The sequence below is a fragment of the Peromyscus leucopus genome, chromosome 2 (assembly GCF_004664715.2).
Source record: "Peromyscus leucopus breed LL Stock chromosome 2, UCI_PerLeu_2.1, whole genome shotgun sequence".
Lineage (NCBI taxonomy): Eukaryota > Metazoa > Chordata > Mammalia > Rodentia > Cricetidae > Peromyscus > Peromyscus leucopus.
The window spans coordinates 101,994,671-102,020,952 of record NC_051064.1 but is presented as its reverse complement, the minus strand read 5'-3'; the positions used below and the strand labels follow the sequence as shown (position 1 = coordinate 102,020,952).

General features: G+C 39.0%; 1 protein-coding gene across 11 annotated transcripts in view; it reads left to right on the top strand.

Moving 5' to 3' along the window:
- Dock7 (dedicator of cytokinesis 7) overlaps positions 1-26,282 on the top strand; it is a 195,938-nt gene that overhangs the window by 123,795 nt on the left and 45,861 nt on the right. For 4 of the 11 annotated variants that reach the window (XM_028870262.2, XM_028870259.2, XM_028870261.2 and 1 more), the window contains exons 23-32: positions 7,581-7,670; positions 8,780-8,869; positions 9,194-9,229; positions 9,789-9,884; positions 13,153-13,293; positions 13,392-13,505; positions 15,392-15,562; positions 18,386-18,525; positions 24,372-24,541; positions 25,684-25,838. In XM_028870262.2, the coding sequence (XP_028726095.1) occupies positions 7,581-7,670; positions 8,780-8,869; positions 9,194-9,229; positions 9,789-9,884; positions 13,153-13,293; positions 13,392-13,505; positions 15,392-15,562; positions 18,386-18,525; positions 24,372-24,541; positions 25,684-25,838 (1,203 nt within the window). Of the gene's footprint in view, positions 1-7,580; positions 7,671-8,779; positions 8,870-9,193; positions 9,230-9,788; positions 9,885-13,152; positions 13,294-13,391; positions 13,506-15,391; positions 15,563-18,385; positions 18,526-20,683; positions 21,076-24,371; positions 24,542-25,683; positions 25,839-26,282 lie in introns of those variants that run through there. The other 7 variants (XM_028870264.1, XM_028870263.2, XM_028870268.1 and 4 more) reach the window with 5 other exon arrangements.

The following is a 26,282-nucleotide window of genomic DNA, read 5'->3' as shown; positions in this document are numbered from 1 at the left end:
AAAAATATTCAGAAAAATTTCTTTTCTACACATAAAATATGGTGGTGGCACATGCCATTAGTCCTAGCACATAGGAAGCAGAGACAGGCAGATCTCTGTGAATCAAGGCTGGACTGATTTACAAAGCGAGTTCTGGGATAGCCAGGACTGTTATACAGAGAAACCCTGTCTTGAAAAAACAAAACAAAACCAACCAAACCAACCAACCAAACCAACCAACCAACCAACCAGCCAACCAACCAACCAACTAACAAAAACACAAAGATAACCCTGAGTTTAAGCTTAGGAAAAGTACTCAAGATTTTTAATCTTATTTTTTACCCTCAATTGTTTCTTGTTTAGTAGGGGCAGTACTTAGCACTTATATAGTACAAAGTATAGTTCGGTAGTAGAATGAATCAGGTTTGTGAACTGCAAATATTTATTGTCCAAAGGCTATACATAGCATATTCCTCAAGATAGTACCTTAAAATGATCCCTTAACAGCTCACTATTGTCTCTGTAGTTACAGTTCCAGGAGATCTGATACCCTTACACAGACATGCAGGCAAAGCACCAATGCATATAAAATAAAAATAGATAAATCATTTTAAAAAATTATTTTAAATCTCCTTCTTTAAAAAAAAGGATCCCTTAATTTCTATAGAATTTACCTTGTGCCTCATATAACAACTACTCTTTATATGTTTGTTATATAACTTTAAGATTTAGAACAAGGTGTTCTATATTAATTGATGAGTTTTGCTTTTTAAAGATCATTAAATGGAATGTAGTAACAATTTGTACATATATACATACATATATATGGAATTGTATATATATATGTGTGTGTGTGTGTACATTAATTTCTTTTTTTAAGAAAAAGGTCACCACAGCATGAAAATTTGTCTTGTAATAGCTCTGTCCTGTGGTAATTAATTTTTTTCTTTTGAGACAGTCTCATTTTGTAGCCAAGGCTGGCTTTGAACTCCTGTTCCTCTCTCTTGAGCCTCCTAAGTGCTGTGATAACAGGTATGTGCTGTCAGCCCAGATATAATTCAATTTTATTTTAAGTAGTTTCACATTTTTCCCCTCTGTTGGAAAAATAATAATTACTTTCATATTTTTCCCTAATGTTAATAATATTTATCTCATAAAATGTGAGGAATCTAAATTGCTTTGTATGCCTATTCTTCATTTGTTCTTATTTTATTGCCCAGGTGACTCAGTGGCCCCTTCTCCTTTACAGATACTGTCTTTTATCTCAATCATGGTCTTACCTTAGGTCTTTCAGTACCAATAACTTCGCCTTCATGATTTCAGTTTCATGCATTTTATTGTCCGACCATTCTCAATTTGTCTTTCTAGTGTCCCAACTTGGGTAGTGTCCCTTCCTTTCAGTTTCTCATCACTTAATATTGTTTTATCTTGTTTTGTTTTCTGGGAGGAGAGGAGAATTGTCTTAACATTCTCTCTTCTTCCTAACTAGTTAGGACCAGCTATTATATATTCTAATCACAATCAAACCTCAATTTCTGTTTTCTTCTCAAACTTGAAACCATCATTGAAACGAATTGACTGCCGCTTCCATGTCTTGAAAAATGGCAGTGTCTTAGTTAAAGTTCTATTGCTGTGAAGAGACACCATGACCACAGGAGCTCTTATAAAGGAAAACACTTCACTGGGGCTGGCTTGTATCTACTCCACCAAGGCTGCGTCTCCTAGTAGTGCCGCTCTCTGTGAGCCTGTGGGGCCATTTTCAAACTCCCCCAGGCAGCTAGGAAACCTCCTGTGCAGCTCCCTCCCTGCTGCCAGCTCGTCCTTCTGTGCTCTTGTCACTATTCCTTCCGCCTGCTTTATTGCCACCAGCCACCAGCCCTTTCCCCTGGTTGATACTGACCGCCATGTCTGCCAGCTGCTGCCTGCTGCTGAGTCTTCTGAGGGACCTGACCTCCTTTTGTTTGCAGACCTCAGCTTCCTGTTTGGGAGTCTCCCCCTTTGCTTACCTTCTCAGGATGCCCAGTCTAGGAGTTCTTCCTTCTCTTGTTCTGCATTACCAGTTTTTCCCCCCTATTTTTTGAATCATTTTCCCTCATAGATACGTGTGTTATTTCTCACTTCAAAAATTCTCTACATTTCTGCTGCTACTTTCTATGCTATTTTCTGCTACCTTTTTGTGTGTATGGGGGGTGGGGTGGAGTCCTGGAACCAGTGCTGGGATTAAAGGTATGTGCCATTACAACATCTCTGCTGTCTCCTAAAGTAGAATCCCTTATACTTTATATCTTCCGATCTTTTATTTTGTATACTTTGTGTTTTCAGTTCTTTTGCTGTCTTCAATGAACTTTCCTATTGTCTCTACCAAACTGCACTTGTTAATATTACACATGTTCTCCACCTTGCTAAACCCAATAGTTATGTATCCAAACTTGGTTTATTTTATGTGCCAGTGTCTTTAATTTTTTTATTTTAAAGTGTGTGTGTGTGTGTGTGTGTGTGTGTGTGTGTGTGTGTGTGTGTGTGTGTTTCTGTGTGTGGCTATGTGCATGTATATGCCAGGGCCTGTGGAGGCCAGAGAAAAGCATCTGATTCCCTGGAGCTGGAGTTGCAGCAGGTGTGAGCTGTCTAACTGGGTGCTAGGAACCCAGTTCAGGGCCTCTGCAAGAGTAGCCCACCTTCCTAGCCCTTCTCCAAGCCTCCTCTCTGGTCCTGCCAGTGTCTTTGACACATGTTTCTTTTTTTTTATTCAGCTTACTTGGCTTCTCAGACTTCACATTGTCTTAGTTTGCTTCATAGTTTACTGAATTCTATCTTTTCATATTCTTATCTGAGCTCTTCCTTTTCTGATAATCTCTTATTTTACAAGTCTTGTTTTTATTCAGTATTATTTATTTTATAAATGCTAGGTAAATCATTCTTCAATTTACTTTTTAGTACAGATCTCTCTCAGGGATTCCACTTAACTGTTTTTCTAAATCTTTTTTCAGATCGCACATATGTTAAAGGAGAGCCTTGGAATTTTCTGTTTGGTTGGTTTGATCTTCTGTTTTTTCCTGTGCTGAAGGTTGAACTGAAGACTTTTTGTAGGACTTCTTATCATCCCAACCATCTTAGTGTGAAGTGTTAGCAAGTCTCCCTGAATTAATGTGATAACCTTGGGATGTTGCCCTGCTGTTCTTTTATCTTCTGTTCACAACTAACATCTAGAGGGTTGCTTTAAAAATTAAGATGCACAAAAGAAATTAAGTCGCATTGTATCATTCCTCTAAGCATGATCCAACTAAGTAAGACCAGCTCTCTCAGATCATGTAAGAATTTGCTTAGAAAGACTCCTCCTGGTGAGGCCTACCTAAGATTCCTGTGTAAGCCTTGTATAGCCAGCGGTTAGTGTCTTTTCCTGTTGCGGTGATAAAACACCTTGATGGAGGAAGCGTTTACATTAGCTCACACTTCAGGTTGTGGTCCATTGTGTCGGGAGTCACAGTGGCAGGAGCTTTGGCGAGCTGGCCACCTTGCACCTTTGAGAAAGAAGCAAAAAGGGGTGATTGCGTGCAATTCTCAGCTCAACTTCTCCATCTTATATAGTTCAGGATCTTCTGCCCAGAGAATGGTCCTGCCTACAATTAATAGAGGCCTTCACATAACATTTAGTGTAATCCAGACAATCCCCCACAGGTATACTCAGAGGGCCATCTACCAGGTGACTCTAGATTCTGTCAAGTAGATAATCAATACTAATCATCACAAGTCCACCCATTGTCAGTTGCTCCCCGCCCCAACAAATCACTTTTAAACCATAACTTGCTACCCCTTGACCCTGTAGGCTTGTGACCAAGTTATAATATAAAGTGCATTCACTCTATCTTTAAAAATCCTCATAGTGATGAATAATTCCTACCCTTTAAAATTCCAAATATCTCTCTCACACACACACAGAAAAACTCACACCACAGGTTAAATACTTCTAACATATAATGACATAGAATAAGTACTCCCATACCCAAATGGAAGAACTGAACTGGGATGTAACAAGAAATGGTCACAGCAAAGCAAAACCAGAATCCAGCTGGGCAGTGACCAATGCCCGCAGCTCCATGTCTGGCATCTGGGGCTTATAATATAGTCAGCTGGGTTCCAAAAGGCTTGAGTAGCTCCACCCCTCTATCTCTGCTGCCCTTGAAACACTTAGATCCTCTCCTAGGACAGCTCCCGTATGTGTCCACGGTTCCTCTTAATTCATGGTTTTGGCACCTCCGATATCTTGAGGTCTTCATTGAAACTTAGGCTTTATCTTCGGAACTTTGTACAGTGACCTCCCAGGGACTCCAACACTGTCATTATTGCTTGGCATCAGCTGCTTTCCATGACCTTCTCTGTGGTGCGACTTTCATACCTTGACAAACAGGGACAGGTAATGGTGCTGTCACTTCAAGCTCTAGTCTGGGTTCCTTGGAGCACAGCTGTCTCAGCCTCAGGGTGCTGCCCCCAGGGGAACACTTTCCTAGACAGTTGTTTTGAGGATCAGGGAACCCACCAACTTAAACTTTAGTCTTTAGATGAATTTAGGTTTTTCTGAGGGATGAAAGTTCACCTTCAAGATATCTTTCCTATTGTCTCAGTGCCACACAGCTGCCTTCTTGTCACCATCTGACTGTTCCTGCCTTGACATTTCCTATGCCACAAAAACTGATTAGTCCATTATCTTTAGATTCAGTTTACTCAGTTCTCATGACATAGGCAAAATGAAACCAGATTCTTGACCAAAATATCTATGCATGCCCCTCCCAGCTCAGATCCTGACAGAGTCCTTGTTACCTGAGGCCTCACAGGTCAGGCTGTCACTGTCTGTTTCTTGTAGAATTCCTGTCTTCCAACCCCTGCTCCCCTCAAGAGTAGCTCATTGAGCTCTGCCTCCACCCTTCAAAGGTTTGTCTACCTACAAGATGAGACAAAATAATAGTACTGGCATTAGGCAAAAACCAACACACACACAACTGAGTACATTTTACTATGTCTTGTTTCTTAGAGGTCTAGAAAGTTGTTACATTAGTTTCTCTCAGTAATGAATTTAAGGACTGTTATATTTTTATATATAATTCAGTTTGATAACATTTGAATTATGAAAGTTACTTGCTTCACAAACTAATATACTACATGTTGTCTTTAATTACCTTTTGATGTGTAATTATAACTGTTCAGAGCATAAATGTTGTATATATGAAATATAACTGGCAGCAAACTGATATTTTATTCTGATGTTGAGATTACCATAAAAATTATTTTAAAAAGGAATTATTAAGCAAGGTTGCACATACATTCGTGCTGGCAGTATACTTATACTCAACAAAAAATAATTAAAATACAAAATTTTAATCTCTGGAAAATTTTTGTATAAATGACTTCTGGTATCTGTCACCTTCAAGTCATTATATACTTTGACTTTCCTTAAAACAAGGGAAGACTATTGTTATTTCTATTTTGTGGATGAGAAACTGAATAAAAAAGTCATTTATTTTAGATTTTTTAAATTAGTAAGCACGACAGCCTGTATATGAACCTTAACCCCCATCTTAGACAGTGCCAAAAATGAAGGAAAATTAGTTAGGGTCTCTACTGCTATAAAGAGACACCATGACTATGGCAACACTTACAAAGGAAAACATTTCATTAGGGCTGGCTTACAGTTCAGAGGTTTAGTCTGTTGTCATCATGGTGGAAAGTCTGGTGGCATGTAGGCAGACACAGTGCTGGAGAAGTAGCTGAGAGTTCTACATCTTGATCAGCAGGCAACAGGGAGAGAGAGACACTGGGCCTGGCTTGAGCTTCTGAAACCTCAAAGCCCGCCCCAGTGACACACTTCCTCCAACAAGGCCACGCCTCCCAGTAGTGCTGCCACTCCTTATGAGCCTCTGGAGGCCATTTTCATTCAAACCCCCACAGTGGGTGATTATGTTAACAGGAATTACTTCAACTGCTCTGTGTTTGGGAAGAAAAGAGAGTGGAGAAAATATTCTCCTAAAGTCAAAACTCCAAGCAGTGGTTATTTTCCTTTCTTTTGCTTTTAAAAACTTCTCTTGAGATATTAAAAATGTACTAATGTGTGGGCCTTACCTTCGTCTACTCTGACTGAACTGTTTTGTGGTGGGGCCTGGGGCCAGCACATTTGCTTTTGATGTTGGGAATCTTCCTAAGGAGCCTACTGTCCTGACAGAACTGGTTACCACTGGGCCAACATTTTCTTTTCCAAGCATTCTTAACTTTGGTAGTTTCTAGTTCTAGTACATTCTTTGCTTTAATATTTTTAATCAGGTTGCTTTGGGTTATCCTTGTAATTCTTTTTTTTTTTTTTTTTTTTTTTTTTTTTTCGAACATTTCTCTGTGTAGCTTTGTGCCTTTCCTGGATCACTTGTAGCCAGGCTTCGAACTCACAGAGATCCGCCTGGCTCTGCCTCCCAAGTGCTGGGATTAAAGGCGTGCGCCACCACCGCCCGGCCTTTTTTTTTTTTTTTTTTTTTTTGGTTTTTTCGAGACAGGGTTTCTCTGCGTAGCTTTGCGCCTTTCCTGGAGCTCACTTGGTAGCCCAGGCTGGCCTCGAACTCACAGAGATCCGCCTGGCTCTGCCTCCCGAGTGCTGGGATTAAAGGCGTGCGCCACCACTGCCCGGCTATCCTTGTAATTCTTGCCCTTAAATCATCTAAACACCTGTTACAACTTGCTCCAACTCCATTAAGCAGGTCCCTGCCCTTAGTTGAGTTTGAAGTCAGGAAGTTGAGGGGTAGAGCACGGAATCTGAATTTTGTAAAGCATTTTTACATGATTCTGATGATCTCTTAGGCTTGGGAAATTCAGTCAAGCCTCAGCTAACTTCACCAGGAATCAGTAATCTCTTTCAGAAAATAGTACTTTGTTTCTGGTATATTTATTATAGTTACACTAAAATTTAATGACAGTGGTGATAAAGATATAATTCCTAGAGAGACATAATGTTTTCCTTATAACATTTAAATAGGACAGTACCCCCTTATATCCAATGACAAATAGTAATAAAAAGGAGCACAATTCCAAGTTCACTCTTGTTATTAGGAAGGGATGCATTTAGCTGTTCCTTTGCATAATATTTTCCTCCATGTTTTCTATTCTCGAAAAGAAAGAGGAGGCAAGGTCAAACAGAATTGCAGGGTTCTTGCTGTGTAGTAACTTTCGGCTAGTAAGAAATGCAGTGCAGTTAAGATCTTTTAGCAAAGAGTGACTGTCTCCCCCACACCCTGCCTCCCTCAGTTGAGATTTTGTACCATATTTAAGAAGCATTTTGAGGGTAATGATGTAGAGATTTCTGTGGTTTGCACTTCAGGGTGCAAACTTTACATTGAAATGATTTTAAATACTATGTTTAATATTCTTTTCTTTAAAAAATTGGTTATATGATAAGATATGGTGAATGAACTAATATTCTCTATGTACCTGAGGTTTTTTTTGGTTGCTTTAACAGTACTAATGAAGAACATTTTGCATTGGGAGGGCTGGATTTCTTTAGGAATAATTCATAGCATGCACCATGTAACATTTCTCTCCTTTCCAACTGCTCTCTATTATGTGCTTAGGGTTTAGATCGCTCCAATTCCTGGGTTAACACTGGTCCAAAAGCTGCCCCATGGGGATCCAACCCCAGTCCAAGTGCAGAATCAACACAGGTGGTGTTTACATTATAGGTTTCTTTATTGGCTGCTGATGTTTCCCTTTAGAACATTACCTTTTAGTACATGCTGTGATTTCAGTGGCTTGCTTTTTTTTAATCATTAAAAGTGTGTATTTTTATTTAGCACATTTCCCAACTCCTATGCATGAATACCTCCAGTTGCACCAGCAATGCTCTCCTTTTCTGTTCTGTCTCCTCCTGCCTCCTCCTCACATACCGTCTCAGTGTCGCGTGCCTGCTGATTATGCATTAATCGTTTTATAACAGGTTCTCTTCAGGGCTTGTACATTATTAGTAGGAAATTTTTATGTAGAAAACAACCAACAGTTTTCTATTTGCTTTAAAGTACAGCTAAACATATCGTTTCCTGTGGCCCTTATTACCTTATCTCTTTTTCATAATCACTAAGTAGAAAGACTGGTTGTAAGTTGAAGTTAAATATAAATAAATCTGAAATGTACAGTATGCATGTTGCCAGAGTAAGTGCTAGAAGAAAAACTCCATTGAATTTGTTCTGTGTTGCAAAGTATGAAATTTGTTACACTTATAACCTGTAATTTAAGACTAGTTGCTTGATAACTAACTGCATGATTTATCAAAATATACTTCTTACTTGTGTATTGGCTATGAAGGAAAATTCTCTTATTCCTAAAAAAGAACCCAATTTTCTGTTTAATATTATAACTGATTTATATTAGATATTGTTTATGATAAACTTAAATGGTGTTTTTAATAGAAAAAAGTAAAATTTCTAAAGTTGTAATTTTCCTTATTAAGTACAAAATTCTTGATTTCTTTTTTGTCAGACACCAGTTGAGAAGTATGTTTTTTCTTTTCATATGTTTTCACTAGATATATGCATGTGTAGATTACACAGATAAGTTTCATTCTTTGCAGCACTCGGTGTTAAAATCATTAAGGTAATTCATCTTAAAGACTAAAAACATAGAAGCAATTTTCATACTTGCTTTTAAAGCAGCTTAAAATAACATAACGAGATCAGAAATAATGCAAACGGTTGAAACTTGTTCGTAGTCCTTGAACTTGGAAGTCATCACTACAGTGTTAATGTTATCTGGTCATTCATTCATCTCCACTCCATAGGCTATGGATCGAAGTTGTAATCGTATGTCTTCGCACACAGAGACGTCAAGTTTCTTACAAACATTAACGGGACGCTTACCAACTAAAAAGGTAGATTCATAAGAAGACAGTTCATAGAGGGGGAAAGTAATTCCAACAATTAAAAACATGGAAAGTTTCTTTACACAACCAATTTGAGTTATTAAAATAATCTTGAGGTGTCTAAAGATACATTTGAACAAGCAGTGCTTGTCTGCTGCCTTTTGGGGCATACCACTGTCATTTAGGGTTTGTTTATATAAGATGATGTTTCTATCTTTGGAATTGACTAGAATTTAGTCATTCAAATTAGATAATCAAATTTTAATATCAGAAAAATGTATCAACTCTTAATTCTGTTTCTGTAACTGCTTCTGTTTTGTTTTAAATCTCCAGGGAAAGGAAGATGAGTTAGAAAAGTTATCACTCTTAGTAAGCAATGTTGATCTGCCTCTTATGCACAGTCCTGTTAGTCCCTTCATAGTGATCTGTGCTACTTTGCAAGTGCTTTGTATGCATATCCATTATAAGGAAGTTTCTGCTTTTTAAAACTACATCTTAAACACCTGAAACGTAACAGTACATAGAAAAGTTTAAATTTGTAATGATGTTTCCTAAATTGTACCAGCAAATTTGGTGAGTGTATTATATGTTCAAATATTTGAAGTGCAAACAAAATACAATTTTTGGCTATGAGGTTTTGGTCTAGTTTTTGGTTTGCAAGTGCAATTTAGGAAGTTGTTTCCTGGCTGCCCTTTTAAAATTACATTTTACTCCAAGATAACATGTAATTTTTCAGCTTTGAACATGTCACACTGTCTTCATGCATAAGTAGTCGTTTCGTTAATGGGTGTGTCCACTGCATCATCCAGTGATTCATGTGCCATATTCCACTTATTCTCATGATGCCTTCATTTGTACCTGCATTATCACTTGGTTGATGTCATCAGCAGATTTCACTTTGGTAATAACCTCATTTCCTTCTGGATAGCTTTTTCACGAGGAGCTGGCTTTGCAGTGGGTTGTTTGCAGTGGTGGCGTTCGGGAGTCAGCCTTGCAGCAAGCCTGGTTCTTTTTCGAGTTAATGGTAAGCAAACTGAGCGTGTTCTTTAAGACTTTCTAACTCACTAGGCAATTTGCTATGAGCTCATGTTTCCTTTATCTTAGAAATTTCATTCCCATGTTTGCCCCAAAGCAAAATTACACATATTTGTTTCAAAATATACAATATAGACACCAAGACAATATAGGTGAAATTATAAAGTGTGAGTTTCATTTAAACTCTGGTTTTGATTTTGTTTTGTCTTGTTTTTCCTGTATACTTATCAAGGGAATGTGACAATTTTTTTGCTGGTCTGTGCAAGTTAATAAAGGCAATGCTGTAGATTTTGTAGCAACTATTTTAGAGCTTTATAAATACTTACTGTTATTATTATAGGTGAACCAGCACATAGGGAAATACTAGTTACAGCCAATTAGAAAAACACTTTTTGTTTAATTCAGTAAATACACTACAAACCAATTAATATTTCATTTCATATAAAGCATGGCTATACTTATATACACATATACCTATTAATGAACCCAACCAAAGCAGTGAGTGCTGATCCAGTGACTATGCAGTTCTGGTACTGATGCTATGAGAGGTTAGGTCACTTTTCAAAGTATACACATGTAGGTAGCAGCACTATAATTCAAGTCCAGGCATTCCGACGCTAGTCACCTTCCTCTTTATTTTCTTCCTTAGGACTAGAAAGTCTGGATCATGGGACTATTTTCTTCCAAGAAAAATAGCATTTAATAAATAAGGAATAAAGTACAGCAATAACAAAATAATTAGGTCAGGGAAAGAGAGGGCGGGAGGGAGCACAAGAGAGGAGGAGGGAGGACAAGAGAGGAGGGAGGACGAGAGGAAGAGGGAAAGGGAGAGGAGGGAGGACAGAGAGGAAGAGGGAGGACAGGGGGGGGGGGGGGGGGGGGGGGGGGGGGGGGGGAGGAGAGGAGGAGGGAGGACAAGAGAGGAGGAGGGAGGACAAGAGAGGAGGAGGGAGGACAAGAGAGAGGAGGGAGGACAAGAGAGGAGGAGGGAGGACAAGAGAGGAGGAGGACAAGAGAGGAGGAGGAGGACAAAGAGAGAAGGAGGAGAGGAGGACAGGAGAGGAGGAGGGAGGACAAGAGAGAAGGAGGACAAGAGAGAGTGAGGCATTCTCAGCGTTGATGGTGACCTGTATTTGAGATAGAAACCTACACACACACACACAACACACACACACACACACACACACACACACACACACACAGATTTACTAATCTTTAGAAAAGGTAGCCGGGCGTTGGTGGCGCACGCCTTTAATCCCAGCACTCGGGAGGCAGAGCCAGGCGGATCTCTGTGAGTTCGAGGCCAGCCTGGGCTACCAAGTGAGCTCCAGGAAAGGCGCAAAGCTACACAGAGAAACCCTGTCTCGAAAAACCAAAAAAAAAAAAAAAGGAAAAGAAAAGGTAAACCTGGGATAGATAATGCCAAAAGCTCACTTTCTTGCTTTTATTGTAAGATAAGGATTATAGTTTTGGCTTTAACAGGAGTTTTAACATGTGTGTTCAGATTTTTAAAATGTGAGTCCAGAGATTACAGTTCAAGAGTTGGCTGTAGCTGGGCATAGTGGCGCACACCTCTTACCCCAGGCCTTGTGGAAAGAAGCCTAGATGCTGGGCAAAGTAGTGCAAGTCTGCATTGGCAGGCAGAGCTCTGCATTCAAAGCCGGTCTGGTCAGCGTCGAGGATTCCTGGCTAGCCAGAGCTGTACAGTGAGAAAGACGCTGTCTCAGAGAGGAGGAGGAGCCTAGAACGCAGCTGAGTGGTGCAGTTCTTGCCTACCATGTGAAAGACCTGTGTTCATTTGCCACTTCATCAACAAGAAGATTTGACTATACTGTCTGTCTACTGTTGACACATTAGCTCGCTTTGCATTTAAATGTTTAAATTCTTTATGACCATTGCTAGTGTTGTAATAAAAATCCAGAAGTGTTCTGTAAATGGAAGTCACTCAATTATTAACTAATATTTTATGTAATAGATATTGATGATAGTCCAGCGAAGACACGGTTTCTAACCATTGAAAACTTCTAGTTTAGGGACAGTGGAATGAAAAAAATTAGTGAGTCTTAAAATTTTTTAATTAAATTTTTTTTCTGTTAACATACACTGATTTTTTTCCTTTTGTTGGATAATTTATGAGGGTGAAGTAGAAAGATTTTATTTTGTTTGACATTTTATTGGCAAATAGAAAATATTTAAGGAACATTTCAAAACATTGGGAAATGAAAATATATTTCAGTTAACTGTTAAATTACATGGTATATTTAAAAAATATCCAGAATATTTAGAGCCATTATAATTTGCTTAAAATTAAGAAATTAGACAGGTGGTAGAGAACAAGTGTAATCTGGATGCTGAGAGGCTGAGACAGAAGGATTGAGAACCCTAGGTGGTCTGGGTTATATTGCAAAATGCTCTCATAAAATAAAGCACACCGACACAGAGACTACGTGTGTCCTTATAAAATAAAGCACACCAACACGGAGAACTACGTGTGTCCTCATAAAATAAAGCATACCAACACAGAGAACTACGTGTGTCCTTATAAAATAAAGCACACCGACACAGAGAACTACGTGTGTCCTCATAAAATAAAGCACACCGACACAGAGAACTCTGTGTGTCCTTATAAAATAGAGCACACCGACACAGAGAACTCCGTGTGTTCTTATAAAATAGAGCACACCGACACAGAACTACGTGTGTCCTTATAAAATAAAGCACACCGACACAGAGAACTACGTGTGTCCTTATAAAATAAAGCACACCGACACAGAGAACTACGTGTGTCCTTATAAAATAAAGCACACCAACACGGAGAACTACGTGTGTCCTCATAAAATAAAGCACACCAACACAGAGAACTACGTGTGTCCTCATAAAATAAAGCACACCGACACAGAACTCCATGTGTCCTTATAAAATAAAGCACACCGACACAGAGGACTATGTGTGTCCTTATAAAATAAAGCACACCAACACGGAGAACTACGTGTGTCCTCATAAAATAAAGCACACCAACACAGAGAACTACGTGTGTCCTTATAAAATAAAGCACACCGACACAGAGGACTATGTGTGTCCTTATAAAATAAAGTACACCAACACAGAGAACTACGTGTGTCCTCATAAAATAAAGCACACCGACACAGAGAACTACATGTGTCCTCATAAAATAAAGCACACCGACACAGAGAACTATGTGTGTCCTTATAAAATAAAGCACACCAACATGGAGAACTATGTGTGTCCTTCTGCAGGTGAAGAGCATGGTGCACCACTTGTACTTTAACGACAAGCTCGACGCTCCAAGGAAAACCCGTTTCCCAGAACGTTTTATGGACGACATTGCTGCTCTGGTCAGCACAATTGCTGGGGATGTCGTGTCACGGTTTCAGAAGGTGAGGATGACCTACCCGTTGATGTGTCTTATGAACTGAGAGTAAACGGCCATGCTTTTCTCCACTAACATTATTATTGCTTATATTCTGTTTGCTAGGACACAGAAATGGTTGAGAGGCTCAATACAAGCCTTGCCTTCTTTCTCAATGATTTGTTGTCTGTTATGGACAGAGGATTTGTCTTCAGTCTTATAAAGTCCTGCTACAAACAGGTAATACATAATCAGTATTCAAGTAACTGAAATACTGAGGTAGCTGTTTTCAGGGCTGGAGCTTCAAGAACGCATTCATATACTTGTATTAAAATGGAAAAGTAGTGCAGAGTTATCTGTTGTTAATAAGATGGTGAAAGTACATCCAATGTGTTTTTACTAGGACTCCAGCAAGTGAATCCCAGAATAGCTAATTTACCCTGTTCAGTTTTTTTTCTTTCCCCTTAGCAGATAGTCAGAGAATTAGTGATGGAATGTAGCCTCTGTATGCTGTGCAAGGACAGCATTTATGTTGAATGCACAGTTAACTGGACTTTTCCTAGCCTGGGTATTATTTGTTTATTTGAGATAGGACATCATGTAGCCAAGGACAGCTCCAAATTCACTGTGTAGCTGAGGGTGGCATGAATTCCTGGTCCACCTTTTACATCCTAGAGTTATGAGTGTGCGCCACTGTGCCTGCTTTGGAGTGGTCTTTAAAGGAAACAGTTTGTTGTCATTGCTGTTATTTAATTCTAAACATTAGTTTGGACTCATGGTCAGATGTTTACTGAAGTTCAAAATGTCATGTATTACCTTGCCATTAGTAAGCTGCAAACACCCTAGACCTTGTCCACAGGCAGGAAGTTACACTTTTTTTAAATGTTATCAACTTATTATTAATGTTACCTTTTGGGAAATACTGATTCTTGTCTCTGAATTAGCTGCTCTAAACAGTGCAGTGACTCTAGCCTTATTTATAACGAAATCCTAAAAAAGACAATGTCTGGGTTTCATCTCAGAAGTATTAAGAAATTTGAATCCTCATGGGGTTTAGGATTAAAACTTATGAAGCCCTTCCTAGATGGCCATGGATTATTTTGGAGAACTGGGTCAATAATTCTAGGGTACTGGAGAGATAGTTCAGTGGTTGAGAGCACTGACTGCCCTTCCTGAGGACCTGGATTTAGTTCTCAACACCCATAAGGCAGTTCACAACAGTCTGTAACCCCAGTTCGAAGGGATCCAACGGTCTCTTCTGACTTCTGTGGGTACCAGACATAAACCTGGTATAGAGACGTAAATAGAGGTGATACACTCATCCGCATGAAATAAAATAATTTTTTAAACAATTCTATTTGGCAATATAATCTTTAAAATTTTGAAGACCAGTCCAATTGGATATTTTTATTTCTTTTCTTTTATGGTCATAGAAATTACCTATGCATGGGCACTGACTCAGAGATATTCACAAAACACTATTCTTTTCCCCCAAAATTTAAATTTTATTATATCAAAATTTATTCTGAGCCAGGCATTGTGGCACATGTCTTTAGTCCCAGCACTCAGGAGGCAGAGGCAGGCAGGTCTCTGTGAGTTTGAGGCCACCCTGTCTCTGTAATGGGTTCCAGGACAACCAAAGCTACAAAATGAGACCCTGTCTCAAAGAAAAAAAATGACAACAAAAACCCTTATTCTGACTTAATGACCTGCACTTGTCAAATGTTGAGGTTGACTCAAAGGGTACCATACCTATTATATCAGCTTGCAGTATGTCTCCCCAAGTAGTCTGTGATATAGTTGGGGAAGGTGGACAATTATAAATGCATTAAACAGAAATGTTAAAAAGAAGGCTTTCTTTGAAGTATGTTTTTCCCTCATAAAGTACATTTTTGGGAAGTGGAAATATTAATGCAATATTGACAGTAAAACAATGTGACTAAGTTAGTCAAGTAGACTTATACTGTAGATCTTGTAGTTCTACATTTGAAGCATTTGCCATAATTTTGGGAAAGAGTATGTTGTCATATAAACCACAGAGACTCAAACTGCTGTTACTGGCATATTACTGTGGGAGGAAAAAAATATATTAGTTGGTGTTCTCACATTTATGCAACCCTTCCAAGGTGTCATCAAAGCTCTACTCACTGCCAAATCCAAGTGTCCTGGTGTCCCTGAGGTTGGACTTTCTTCGAATCATCTGTAGCCATGAGCACTACGTTACCTTAAATTTACCGTGCAGCTTGCTCACCCCACCTGCGTCTCCGTCACCTTCTGTTTCTTCTGCCACATCTCAGGTATGCAAAATGTGAGGACATACATATGTTCATACTTATAAAAAATGATGCAAAACAATGGGGGCGATCATAATGTGTCATTTGATGATTAGTTAGGTAATAGGCTCACTATTGGGTTGTCTTAGTTAGGTTTACTATTGCTGTGAAGAGACACCATGACCATGGCAACTCCTATAAAGAAAACATTTAATTGGGGCTGGTTTACAGTTCAGAGGTTTAGTTTGTTATCATCATGGTGGGAAGTATGGCATTGCACAGGCAGATGTGCTAGAAAATGAGCAGAGAGTTCTACGTCCAGATTGGCAGGCAGCAGGAAGAGAATGCCACACTGGGCCTGGCTTGAGCACCTCAGAACTCAAAGCCCACCCCTTAGTGACACACTTCCTCCAACAAGGCCATTCCTCCTAATAGTGCCATGCCCTGTGAACCTGGGGGCCATTTTTATTCAAACCACCACAGGAGTGCTTTATAAGTATTAGCCCATCTAATTCCAAGAACAGTTCTTGAGGGTTTGTTTTGTTATTATCCATATTGGATAGCTCCAAACCAGAAACACAGAAAGTAAGAAATGGTCAAAGCAGGCTTTGAACCAAAGCTTTACTCCAGAGCCCAGGTTTTTAAGCATGATGTACAATACATCTTTACAGATAATGTGCATATGTAAGCTCACCCAAGTAAACTCACTTATTTTGATGTTTTCCCAAACTGAGTTTTCTTGAAGCAGATATGGAAACCAAGTTTGGGGTAAATTCCTGTGAAATGACTATTTAAATTTATATTCTATTTATATATTATATTTATAAATACCTTGAGGCAGGGAAAGGAGTCAGACTTAAGTGATAGCCTGCCAAGCTCGGCCTGGCTTGCTCACAGAAACTTAATGTACATTTAAAGTTGAAGTAGATACCACTTAACTTTCACAGCTAACAGTTTCTTTGAAGATGAAAAAGATTAAGATTTTACAGTTGCAGTGTCAAGGAAGCCAAGATTTTCCTCTTCCCTAATAAAATATACATGTTATATCCTTTATGAGTTGGGCAAGCTGTTTGCATAGCACATAATGTCTGATGTCAGAGTTGATCTTACACATTCCCTAATCCTAATTTAGTGGTTTGGAATGCTCAGGTGCCGTTCCCTAGGCTGGGTTGATCTGACATGTTTGTTAAAAAAGAAAATTAGACTTCACTTACATAAACTGGAGTATTAGAGAGCCAGCCACAGCTTTTCATTTCTTCTTTTCAGTATGTCTCCTGAATCAACCTACTTCACATATCTTTCTGCCTTCCTAACAGATACATGTAGCCCTTTGTATTTTCCTGTCTTCTTCCAAAATTGTGGCTAAACAGCCAGAGACATATTAGTCATAGGTACCTGTAGGTGGGTTTTTCTTTGGGCCATCAGCTCACTAAAATGACATGAAGATTTATTATTAATTATGAAAGCTGAGGCAATAGCTTAGGCTTGTTTCTAACTAACTCTTATAACTTAAGTTAACCCATATCTTTTAATCTACACTCTTTTACATGGCTTGATTACCTTTACTTTGTAATGCCCGTGTTGCTTGCCCTGTCTGTGTCTCCCGGCATCTCTGCCCTTCTTCTACCCAGTGTCTTCTGTGCCTGGAAATCCTGCCTAGCTATTGGCCGTTCAGCTTTTTATTAAACCAATCAGAGTGACACATCTTCACGGTGTACAAAAAGATTATTACACAATAGGTACCTTTCCTAAAACCTCCTTACTACATGGCATTTACCTCTGGAATTCTCATAGCATTTCTTAAATTATCTTGTTCAATTTTTTGTTTAACTGTAATTTTCAGATTTTAGAGACATTCCCCCTGTGGGAGGGGGAGAAAGTATTCTTTATACTTAGAGTTTTCTCTACAGAATAGGAATTCTATTGCTCTATAAGCTCTGTGTGTGTGTGTGTGTGTGTGTGTGTGTGTGTGTGTGTGTGTGTATGGGTATGCATGTATACACACATATATACATACATATACCCCCACACACATATGTAGACATATGTACACACATACATACATATACATGGGTAGCCCTGAATATTGAATGTGTCTTGAAGGGATATAAACTTTTTCAGGACTATAATTTCTCAAGATTTGGTAAAGAAACCACTAGAAGGTAGTAACTCCAAAGACAGTACCCCATCTCAAGTAGCTTAAGTGATACTTGAAGTTTCTCTGGAAACTAAGTGCCATCCATGGTTATGGACATTTCTCTTGTACTTTAGGGTGAAGGTGTTTACAACATTGGGGTTCACTTCCACTTCTCCCCTTCAGAAGGTCATTGACATAGTAGATGATTAAGAATAAAAGATGAAGCAAATGGGAAATTTCAATATGAGAAAAGCAAAAATAAACTTTTTGTTAATTCATTTTAGTAATAAAATTTATTTTGTTGTTTGAAATGCTGAGGCCATTGGATCTTAAGTTCAAGGCCCAGCATAGCAAAGCCTCTCTCCTATTTAAAAACAAATCAGTTCATGAGGTGAACAAGCTGCTTTGCTAAGCATTTTCTGTCTGAAGTCAGCGTTCATCTTACGCACTCATGAATCCTCTTCCTAAGGTCTGTAGTCCCCAAGTAGAATCCCCCAGGCTCAGTCAGTCTGCTGTGTTTGGTAACAAAAATGAGAAAAATGTCACCATAGTCTCCCACACCTAAGGTAAGAGCAGTTAGTTACCTTCTGTGAACTCTGCTGAACTTTTGTCTGGCGTGATCAGGTCGTGTTTCATCCGTTGCAATGCCCCAGCTGTGGGATGTTGGTTGCACAGCTGTCGACAGTTGAGTTCTGCCTTACTCCCCACAGAGTTCGGGATTTTCCACCAACGTGCAGGACCAGAAGATCGCAAATATGTTTGAGTTGTCCTTGCCCTTCCGCCAGCAGCATTATCTGGCGGGCCTCGTGCTGACCGAGCTCGCGCTCATTTTAGACCCTGATGCCGAAGGGTGAGTACCCTGCTTCGCCTCGGAGACTCGCAGTTTCCTTGTGGACAGTGGGACAGATCTTGCTAAGATTTTAATACTATTTCTACCTCTTTTTTTTTTTTCTGTTTCTTTATTCTCTAATTCCACATACTTGTTATTTCTATATTCATTACTTTCAAGAATGGTGTTTATATTTTATTTAATCACTTCTGAATTTAAGATTTATCTACATTGATGGTAGATTGTGGTTGATCAGTAGCATTTTTTAGTAGTACAAGAAACAATTGTGTATATATTAGTATATGGACTATTTCTTAAAATAACAGGCAGTTCCCAGTTAAACAAAATAGGCTACGTTTCTTTAGTTTTCCTTGTGAGAAAAATTTATAATTTGCCACCCTACTGTGTAGCATTGTATCTTAAAATTTACTGTATCCTTTTTAGTATTTCTGCTGTTAAAAACACTATTAGACCTGACACCTCTGCTAGCCTTCTAAGGACACCTGCGTTCATGTGCTCATTCCCACACACAGTCACACACACATAAACTAACTGAGAAGAAAATATTTGGAAACCAACACTGTATAATCATGATTCACTTGGGGAAAAAACATTTTTTTGATGTTCTGATTATCTTGTTTATCCTGAAGTTACCTGTCCTACAAGAAGCCCAGGAAACAAAAACATACAATCTTAAATAAGTTTTTAGTGGATGTCTAATCTGCTTAAGAGATGAAAGAAAAAATAGATTCATAGAGTTCTTAACTATTACATCATGGGCATAGTTGATACTGAATAGATTTTAAAATTTATTTAAATTTAAAAGGCCAGACTGTCCACAAATGAAAGATTGGTATTTTTAAAATAAGGAGAATCTACATGTGGAATATATTTTAAAGAACTGGTTTCAGTTCTGAAGGGGTGTTCTGCAGGCTGCGTGTTGGGCAGGGGTTTGGGTGGACTGTCCAGAGAGGACGTCTGAGTGGCCGAGACTCCATGCCTGCCGGTCAGTCCTGTTTGCAGGCACTTGATTCTTAACGTTCGACAGAAAAGTACAATGTCGTTAGAAGGTAGTGAGAAAGGTGTCCACTTTTGAGGAGAGAAGATACTCTACAGTTTCCCAAACGTTCTAGCTTTTAATAATCAGGACTTTGAGTTAAAACATGTGTTTAAAAACGTGTTTCCAGTGTTTTTATTTGGACAGGATGGCTTCAGTTATAAGAAATTGAAAATTCTTACGCAAACTGACTTTTTTAAAGGAAATATATTTATTCATATTTGGAAGACAGGAGTTTCTTTGTGTAATTCGGTCTTCAACTCATTAATTTAATCATATTTCCCCTTTGGTTCCACCAAGGTAGGATTAAATACTGTCTTTGTTCATGGCTTGCAGGAGAGAGGGTGAATGAATCCCTTTTTCCATGCAAGTGTAAATCTTGCTGGTTATCCTTATGGAGTCAGTCCCCAAAGTTGTGCAGGTTGCTGGATGGGTTATGTCAGTTCTACTCACATGTGACCTTACACCAGATGCGGATTGTTGGCCACAGCACACAAGATGAGGATATTATACCCAACTCTAAATCAACTGTGTTGCTAAGCAGTGTTCAGTACTATGAGGCTTTCTCCATTGAGGAACACTATGAGCTAATTAAAGGTTGTTATTTTGCAGATTCAAACAAACATGCCAGCTGGCCATTTGAAGTGACAGGGCTGATTTAGCTAGAATCTGATAATGAAGTTGGAGACAGACAACTTCTTCTGAGCCATAGGGAGCATAGTTTTTATTGAATTAGGATGGATGATGGGGAAATGCATGCTGTCTAGATTTCAGTAAGGTCTCATATAAAGGATAGGCAATTCCTGCAGTGATATTCCTTTTCACAACAATAATCAATTCTATTAAAATGGGTTTTATATGTAATAATATGAGGCTTATGAAGGAATTTGTTACTGACTCCCTTCTTCTTAAAGCTAGAATGTGTTGATCTTTGGCTCTTGGACAGATTTCTATTGAGTCCCATGAGTAATGACCGTGCTTACTGTCACCTTTCTTTGTTTATTCAGACATTGTAGCCTGTGTGCTACGTACTAGAAGAGCACATCAGCTTATAGCTTTAGCTTTATTCTAGTTTGTTTACTTTTTTTCCTTTTCTTTCCTGTGCCCACTCCATTCGTAAAGTCTGCTGCTCTCCAAAATAGACCCAAGTTCAGCCACTTCTTTCCAGCCCTGCTTCTACTGGAGCTAAGTATATTTCCTTATTACATCTTTAAGATCATTTCGACACAATAGCCTGAATAGTCTGTTTAAAATGGAGTAAGGTTATGCTATGACCTTTCTTAAAATTATACTCTCTTTCCCTATAAGTTAAATATCACTTAGAATAAAACCCAGACTTTTAGTAATCATTCTCAAAGCCCTGCCTTGCTATTGTCTGTTTTTTAAATGAGACAAGTTTGTTCATACAGTTGGGCCTTGACACTTGCATTTTTCTCTGCCCAAAGCAGTACTTGAATGGTCCAGGGTCTTCACTAACCATTTCCTGCTTGTAGTTTCTCAGGTCTTCTTCTTTTTTTTTGGTTTTTTCGAGACAGGGTTTCTCTGTGTAGCTTTGCGCCTTTCCTGGAACTCACTTGGTAGCCCAGGCTGGCCTCAAACTCACAGAGATCTGCCTGCTTCTGCCTCCCGAGTGCTGGGATTAAAGGTGTGTGCCACCACTGCCCCGGCTCTCAGGTCTTCTCACAAAACAGGATATTCCTGTTGAGGCTCTCATTACCCTCTAAATTATAGCCCTGTTCCCCTTGCCACAGTCATTCTTGGCCACAAAGCTCTGTTTTCTCTTCTGTAAAGTGCTTCCTTGAGATTTAACATGCACCCCTCCATTAGAATATGACCTAGAGAGCTGACTGACATCTGTGTTTCCTGCTCATTGTTTTTTCCTAGAGCTTTAGAGTTTGAGACTCAGCTCATCTAAGATAAACCATCTAACCTTTTAGCTTGAATGTGACAAGTTCATTTCTACCTTGGGCCTTAGCATTTGAAGTTTAGAACAATGCTTGAATGACCCTAAGATGGCTGTATACCTTTGTTACATTCTTACAGGTGTAGATAGAGGTCCTGGGAAGGATTTATTGCCCCAGATCCTTAAGGGGAGTGCTTGTCCTTTGACTTCATCTGCTTGCTAAGTACTCAGAATCGCTCCTTGATTAGCAATAATATGTTCTATAATTAGCTAAAGATGTGCTTATTATGAACTTCCCATATAGCCAGAAAGTGGGCCATTAAACAGTCTGATAGAGACACAGATTCTCTTGTCTTCTAAAGAGCTGTTGTTCTAGCTTTCTGTTGCTGTGAGGAAACGCTGTTATCAAAGGCAACTTGGAAACTTGTATGTACAGATCACAGTCCATCATGGCAGGGCAGGAGCTCAAAGAAGGAATTGGGAGGCAGGAGCTAATCCATCTTAATTCAGACAGCAAGAATGGGATAGAGCTGGGGCAGTAGCTCAGAGGGAGCATGCTTGTGTGGTATGCATGAAACTCTAGGTTCAGTCTTCAGTACTGACTAATGAATCATTATACATTTAATACTTTAATGTGATTGAGTAACAAAATACATGAAAAGGCTTCATGAAAACAGAGTTTAGACAGGTTGGAGTGTGGGTATGACAGCTCCTGAGAGGGTAGGAGGGCCTGTCCAGGCACGAGAATCATGGCTCAGAAGCTGAGCCTGGGAACCCCAACTGTGCTCGTCCTAATTAAATGCAGTGGGGTACACACAGGAAGACATAAAGCAGGAGAGGAGCTTGTTGGGAATAAAGTACTTATGTAACGTATATATCAACGTTGTGAAAGAATGAGGAAAATTAAAAAGAATCAGCATTGGGATTGATTTCTTAGGGGGGTTGTGAAGAATGGGAGTTGTTAGGAAAAGTGTCATGCAGAGACCAGGAATGAGAACTGAAACATGTCTGTGAACGAGTGTGGTTTTGACAGTATTTGAATGTATACTTTATGAGTAAACCTATAATGAAAATTAAGATGTGCTTTCAAAATAGAAAGGCTTGCTTAAAACAAGGGAAAATTTTGGTCAGGATGGTCACTGAAAGTGTTGAAGGAAGATGGGATTCACTGACAACATGGGGAGAGCACTTTCCGGGGGAAATAGAACTTGTTCTGAGACAAAAAAAAAACTAAACAAACACTGTTATATAGGTATAGGGTGGACATATTTGGGGGCTGGAGAGATGGCTCATCAGTTACGAGCATTTCCCGCTCTTGAAGAGGGTCTGAAATTGGTTCCTAGCACCTGGGCTGTATAGCTCACACCCACCTGTAACTCCATCTCCAGGGGATCTTATGCCCCCTGCTGGCCTTCATGCCCACCCTCCACACATCACATTTACACATACACATAAATTTAAAAAAAAAAAAAAAAGATGATGAAAAGAGGAAAAAAAAAAATGTTTTCAAAGAGATGAGCATATTTAAAAGAGCTGGCCAGAGCAATCCAGAGTGGCTCTTCTTTGCTGAGACAGCGCTTGCAGGTGAATTCTGTGAGGGCAAGAGCTGAAGCTGCTGCTGCTGCAGTCGAAGGGCCAGTGGCAGCTGGAGTGGATGCTCTTTCATCAAAGTGGTCTGTGGAGAGAATAGATGTATGTGTGTGAAGAGGACAGTGACCCTTGTTCGAGTACCTGCAGTACACTGCAGGATTGGCATCTAGAAAAAGCAGAAGGGTCTGAATGAGATGAGTGAGCAAAAACGTGCAGTTAAAAATAGAGATGGCTATTGATTATATAGAGAGAGCCTGTTGATTATATAATCTGTCAGATAGAGGATTTTTCTTTTAGAAAAAAAAAGTAATGGAGGTGGAAGAGATGGCTTGCTCATCCAGTAAAGGGGTTGCCATTGACGCATAAGGATCTGAGTGTGGGTTTCCAGCACCCACAGAAAAAGCTGGGCAAAGTAGCATGTGTCTAATCCCAGCACAGGGAAGGTGGAGACAGGAGAATTCCTGCAGCTCACTGACTAGCTAATCTTGCCAAATTGGTAACTTAAGGGTCAGTGAGAGACCTTGCCTCAAAAAAATGAATTGGAGAACAGTTAAGGAAGACATGTTATGTCCACCTCTGGTCTCCATACATCTGCATCTCATACCAACACCTGCTCATGCCTCTCACCCACACACATGTGCCTTACACACATACACAAAGGGTCATGCGTATACCTGTGCCAAGTACACAGACAAAATAAAAATAGAGGAAGTAATACATTTTTGATAAATATGAAAAGATCTGATTTGTTGAAGTAAAAGTTAAAGCTACCTGAAATCTACTTCAGAATTGTTACTGCATAGCCAGTGAGGAGCCTCAGCAGGTAGAGTGTGTGCCGTGCAAGCTGGCGACCTGAGTTCAATCCCCAGCACCCATGAAAAGGTGAAAGGAGGAAACGGACTCCATACAGTTGTCCCCTGACCTCCACCCATGCACCGTGCACATGCGTGACTCCCTTTCATTACATAATAATAATACTGAAATTTTTGTTGAAATTAGTACTGTGTGTGCTCTTATGTTCCTTATCAATCAATCGGAAGCACTAATAAGGAGTTATCTCAAAGAGTTTGGTTTTACTTTTAAGTGAACTGATAAAGTGCTTCCTTTTCCTACAGTATTTACTTTATACTACTTTTGAATTTATGTATTTTACTTACCTTAAAGTGAGTATTTTATAGGAATACACAAAAATACAGCTGGCAGAGTTAAGAAATTAAACAAGATTGGTTGAGTGCCATTACTTACTATTTGTTTTGAAGCTATTACTAATCTCTGTGACCTCATTGCTCCTCCTTCTTCATCTCTTCTTTTAAATAGACTGTTTGGATTGCATAAGAAAGTCATCAATATGGTACACAACCTACTCTCCAGTCACGACTCTGACCCGAGGTACTCCGATCCCCAGATAAAGGCTCGGGTGGCCATGTTGTACCTTCCTCTGATTGGTATTATCATGGAAACTGTACCTCAGCTGTATGATTTTACAGGTACTTTGTATAATTAATGCACTTTTAAAGCTTGTCTAAAAGTTCTAGAAAATGTCTTTTAAGGTTAAACAACTATAAAGGAAATATACCCTGGAGTTAGAGGCTCAGCGGTTAATAGCGCTGACTGTTCCTACTGAGGACTGCAGTTGATTCCCAGTACTTACATGGTGGCTCACACCCAGTAACTCCTGTTCTAGGGGATCTAGTACCCTCTTCTGGCCTCTGTAGGCACCAGGCACATAACGAGGTGCACATAGACACATGCAGGCAAAACACCCATACATCTAAAAAAAAAAAAAAAAAAAAAAAAAAAAAAAAAAAAAAAAAAAAAAAAAAAAAATAAATCTAAACAATAAAATAATTTAAAAATTATTTTTTAAAATGTACCCCATAAAAATAAACTGTCAATAACCATGTCTAACTTAGTTGTTAAGAAACCTTTGAGTATTTGAGAAGATTCATTTTGAGCATTTCCATTATTAAGATTCAGTTTAATTAATCAAAATTCATGTGTTATTAATTCTTTTAGCAGATTAGTGTATTAGTTTTCATTTTTTAAGCAGAAATTAGTTTTAGTTATTCATTCATAAAAGTAAAAAAAAAAAAAAAAAAAAAAAAAAAAAAAAAAAAAAAAAAAAAAAAAAAAAAAAAAAAAAAAAAAAAAAAAAAAAAAAAAAAAAAAAAAAAAAAAAAAAAAAAAAAAAAAAAAAAAAATATAGAAAGTGTAAGTTCATTTTAAAAATAGACACATGGTGGCACTACAGTTAAGAGGCATACAAATAATTATAAAATACAGCATTAAAATAACAGCATCAATTAGTTCTGGCACACACTGTAGTACTATAATACCTGTATAGCTGTCTCCTGTGACTGTTAAGTGAGCTGTTTAACGTGCTGGGACACTAATCGTCTCTGCCTCTGCAGTTCATATTTCTGAAAGCAGAACACAATCTGGAGACACTTATTTCTCACCCTTACGGTACCATGTTAGCAGCAAGGCTGCTGGTCACCACAGAGTATGAGTGGTTGAGTTTGGGAAGAGCAAAATCACACATGGGCTTTTGCCTCTGGGTGTCCTAACCCATGAGTTACTGTTTAATAACTACTACCTGACCTAAAGTTGTCTTCTTTTTCCCTTTCAGAAACACACAATCAACGAGGAAGACCCATTTGCATAGCCCCCGATGAGTATGATAGTGAGGGTGGGAGCATGATAAGCCAGACAGTTGCCATGGCAATTGCAGGAACGTCAGTCCCTCAGCTAACAAGGCCTGGCAGCTTCCTCCTCACTTCAACGGTAAAATGAACCTCTTATAAAAGTTGGCTTTTTGTTTTTTTCTTGGAATACCAAATATATACAAAGAGGTGTCCATTGCTGAGATTATTGTATTAACCAATGCAGATGTATTCTGAGCTCTATGAAAACATTAACAATATCATCTGCCACGTACCAAGCTGTTTGAAAACTTAACCTTGAGGCTTGCAGGATGCAGCCTGTATTTGTCGCTCAGAACTTTGTCAAGTGCCTTGTTTGATGCAGCCCTCTCCTTCATTTTTAAAACCCACTTTATCAGCCCTAAGAAATACTCTGAGACGAACAATTCATCTTCCAATTTCATGCCTTTTAAATTTAGAGTAATTTGTGAAGATTTGTGCCTTTTTCTCCCTTAACAGGGGAGGCTATGGGAGCAGCAGGAGACAAACTCCCATGGAGCCAGTTTGCATTCTGAAAGCTTGAAAT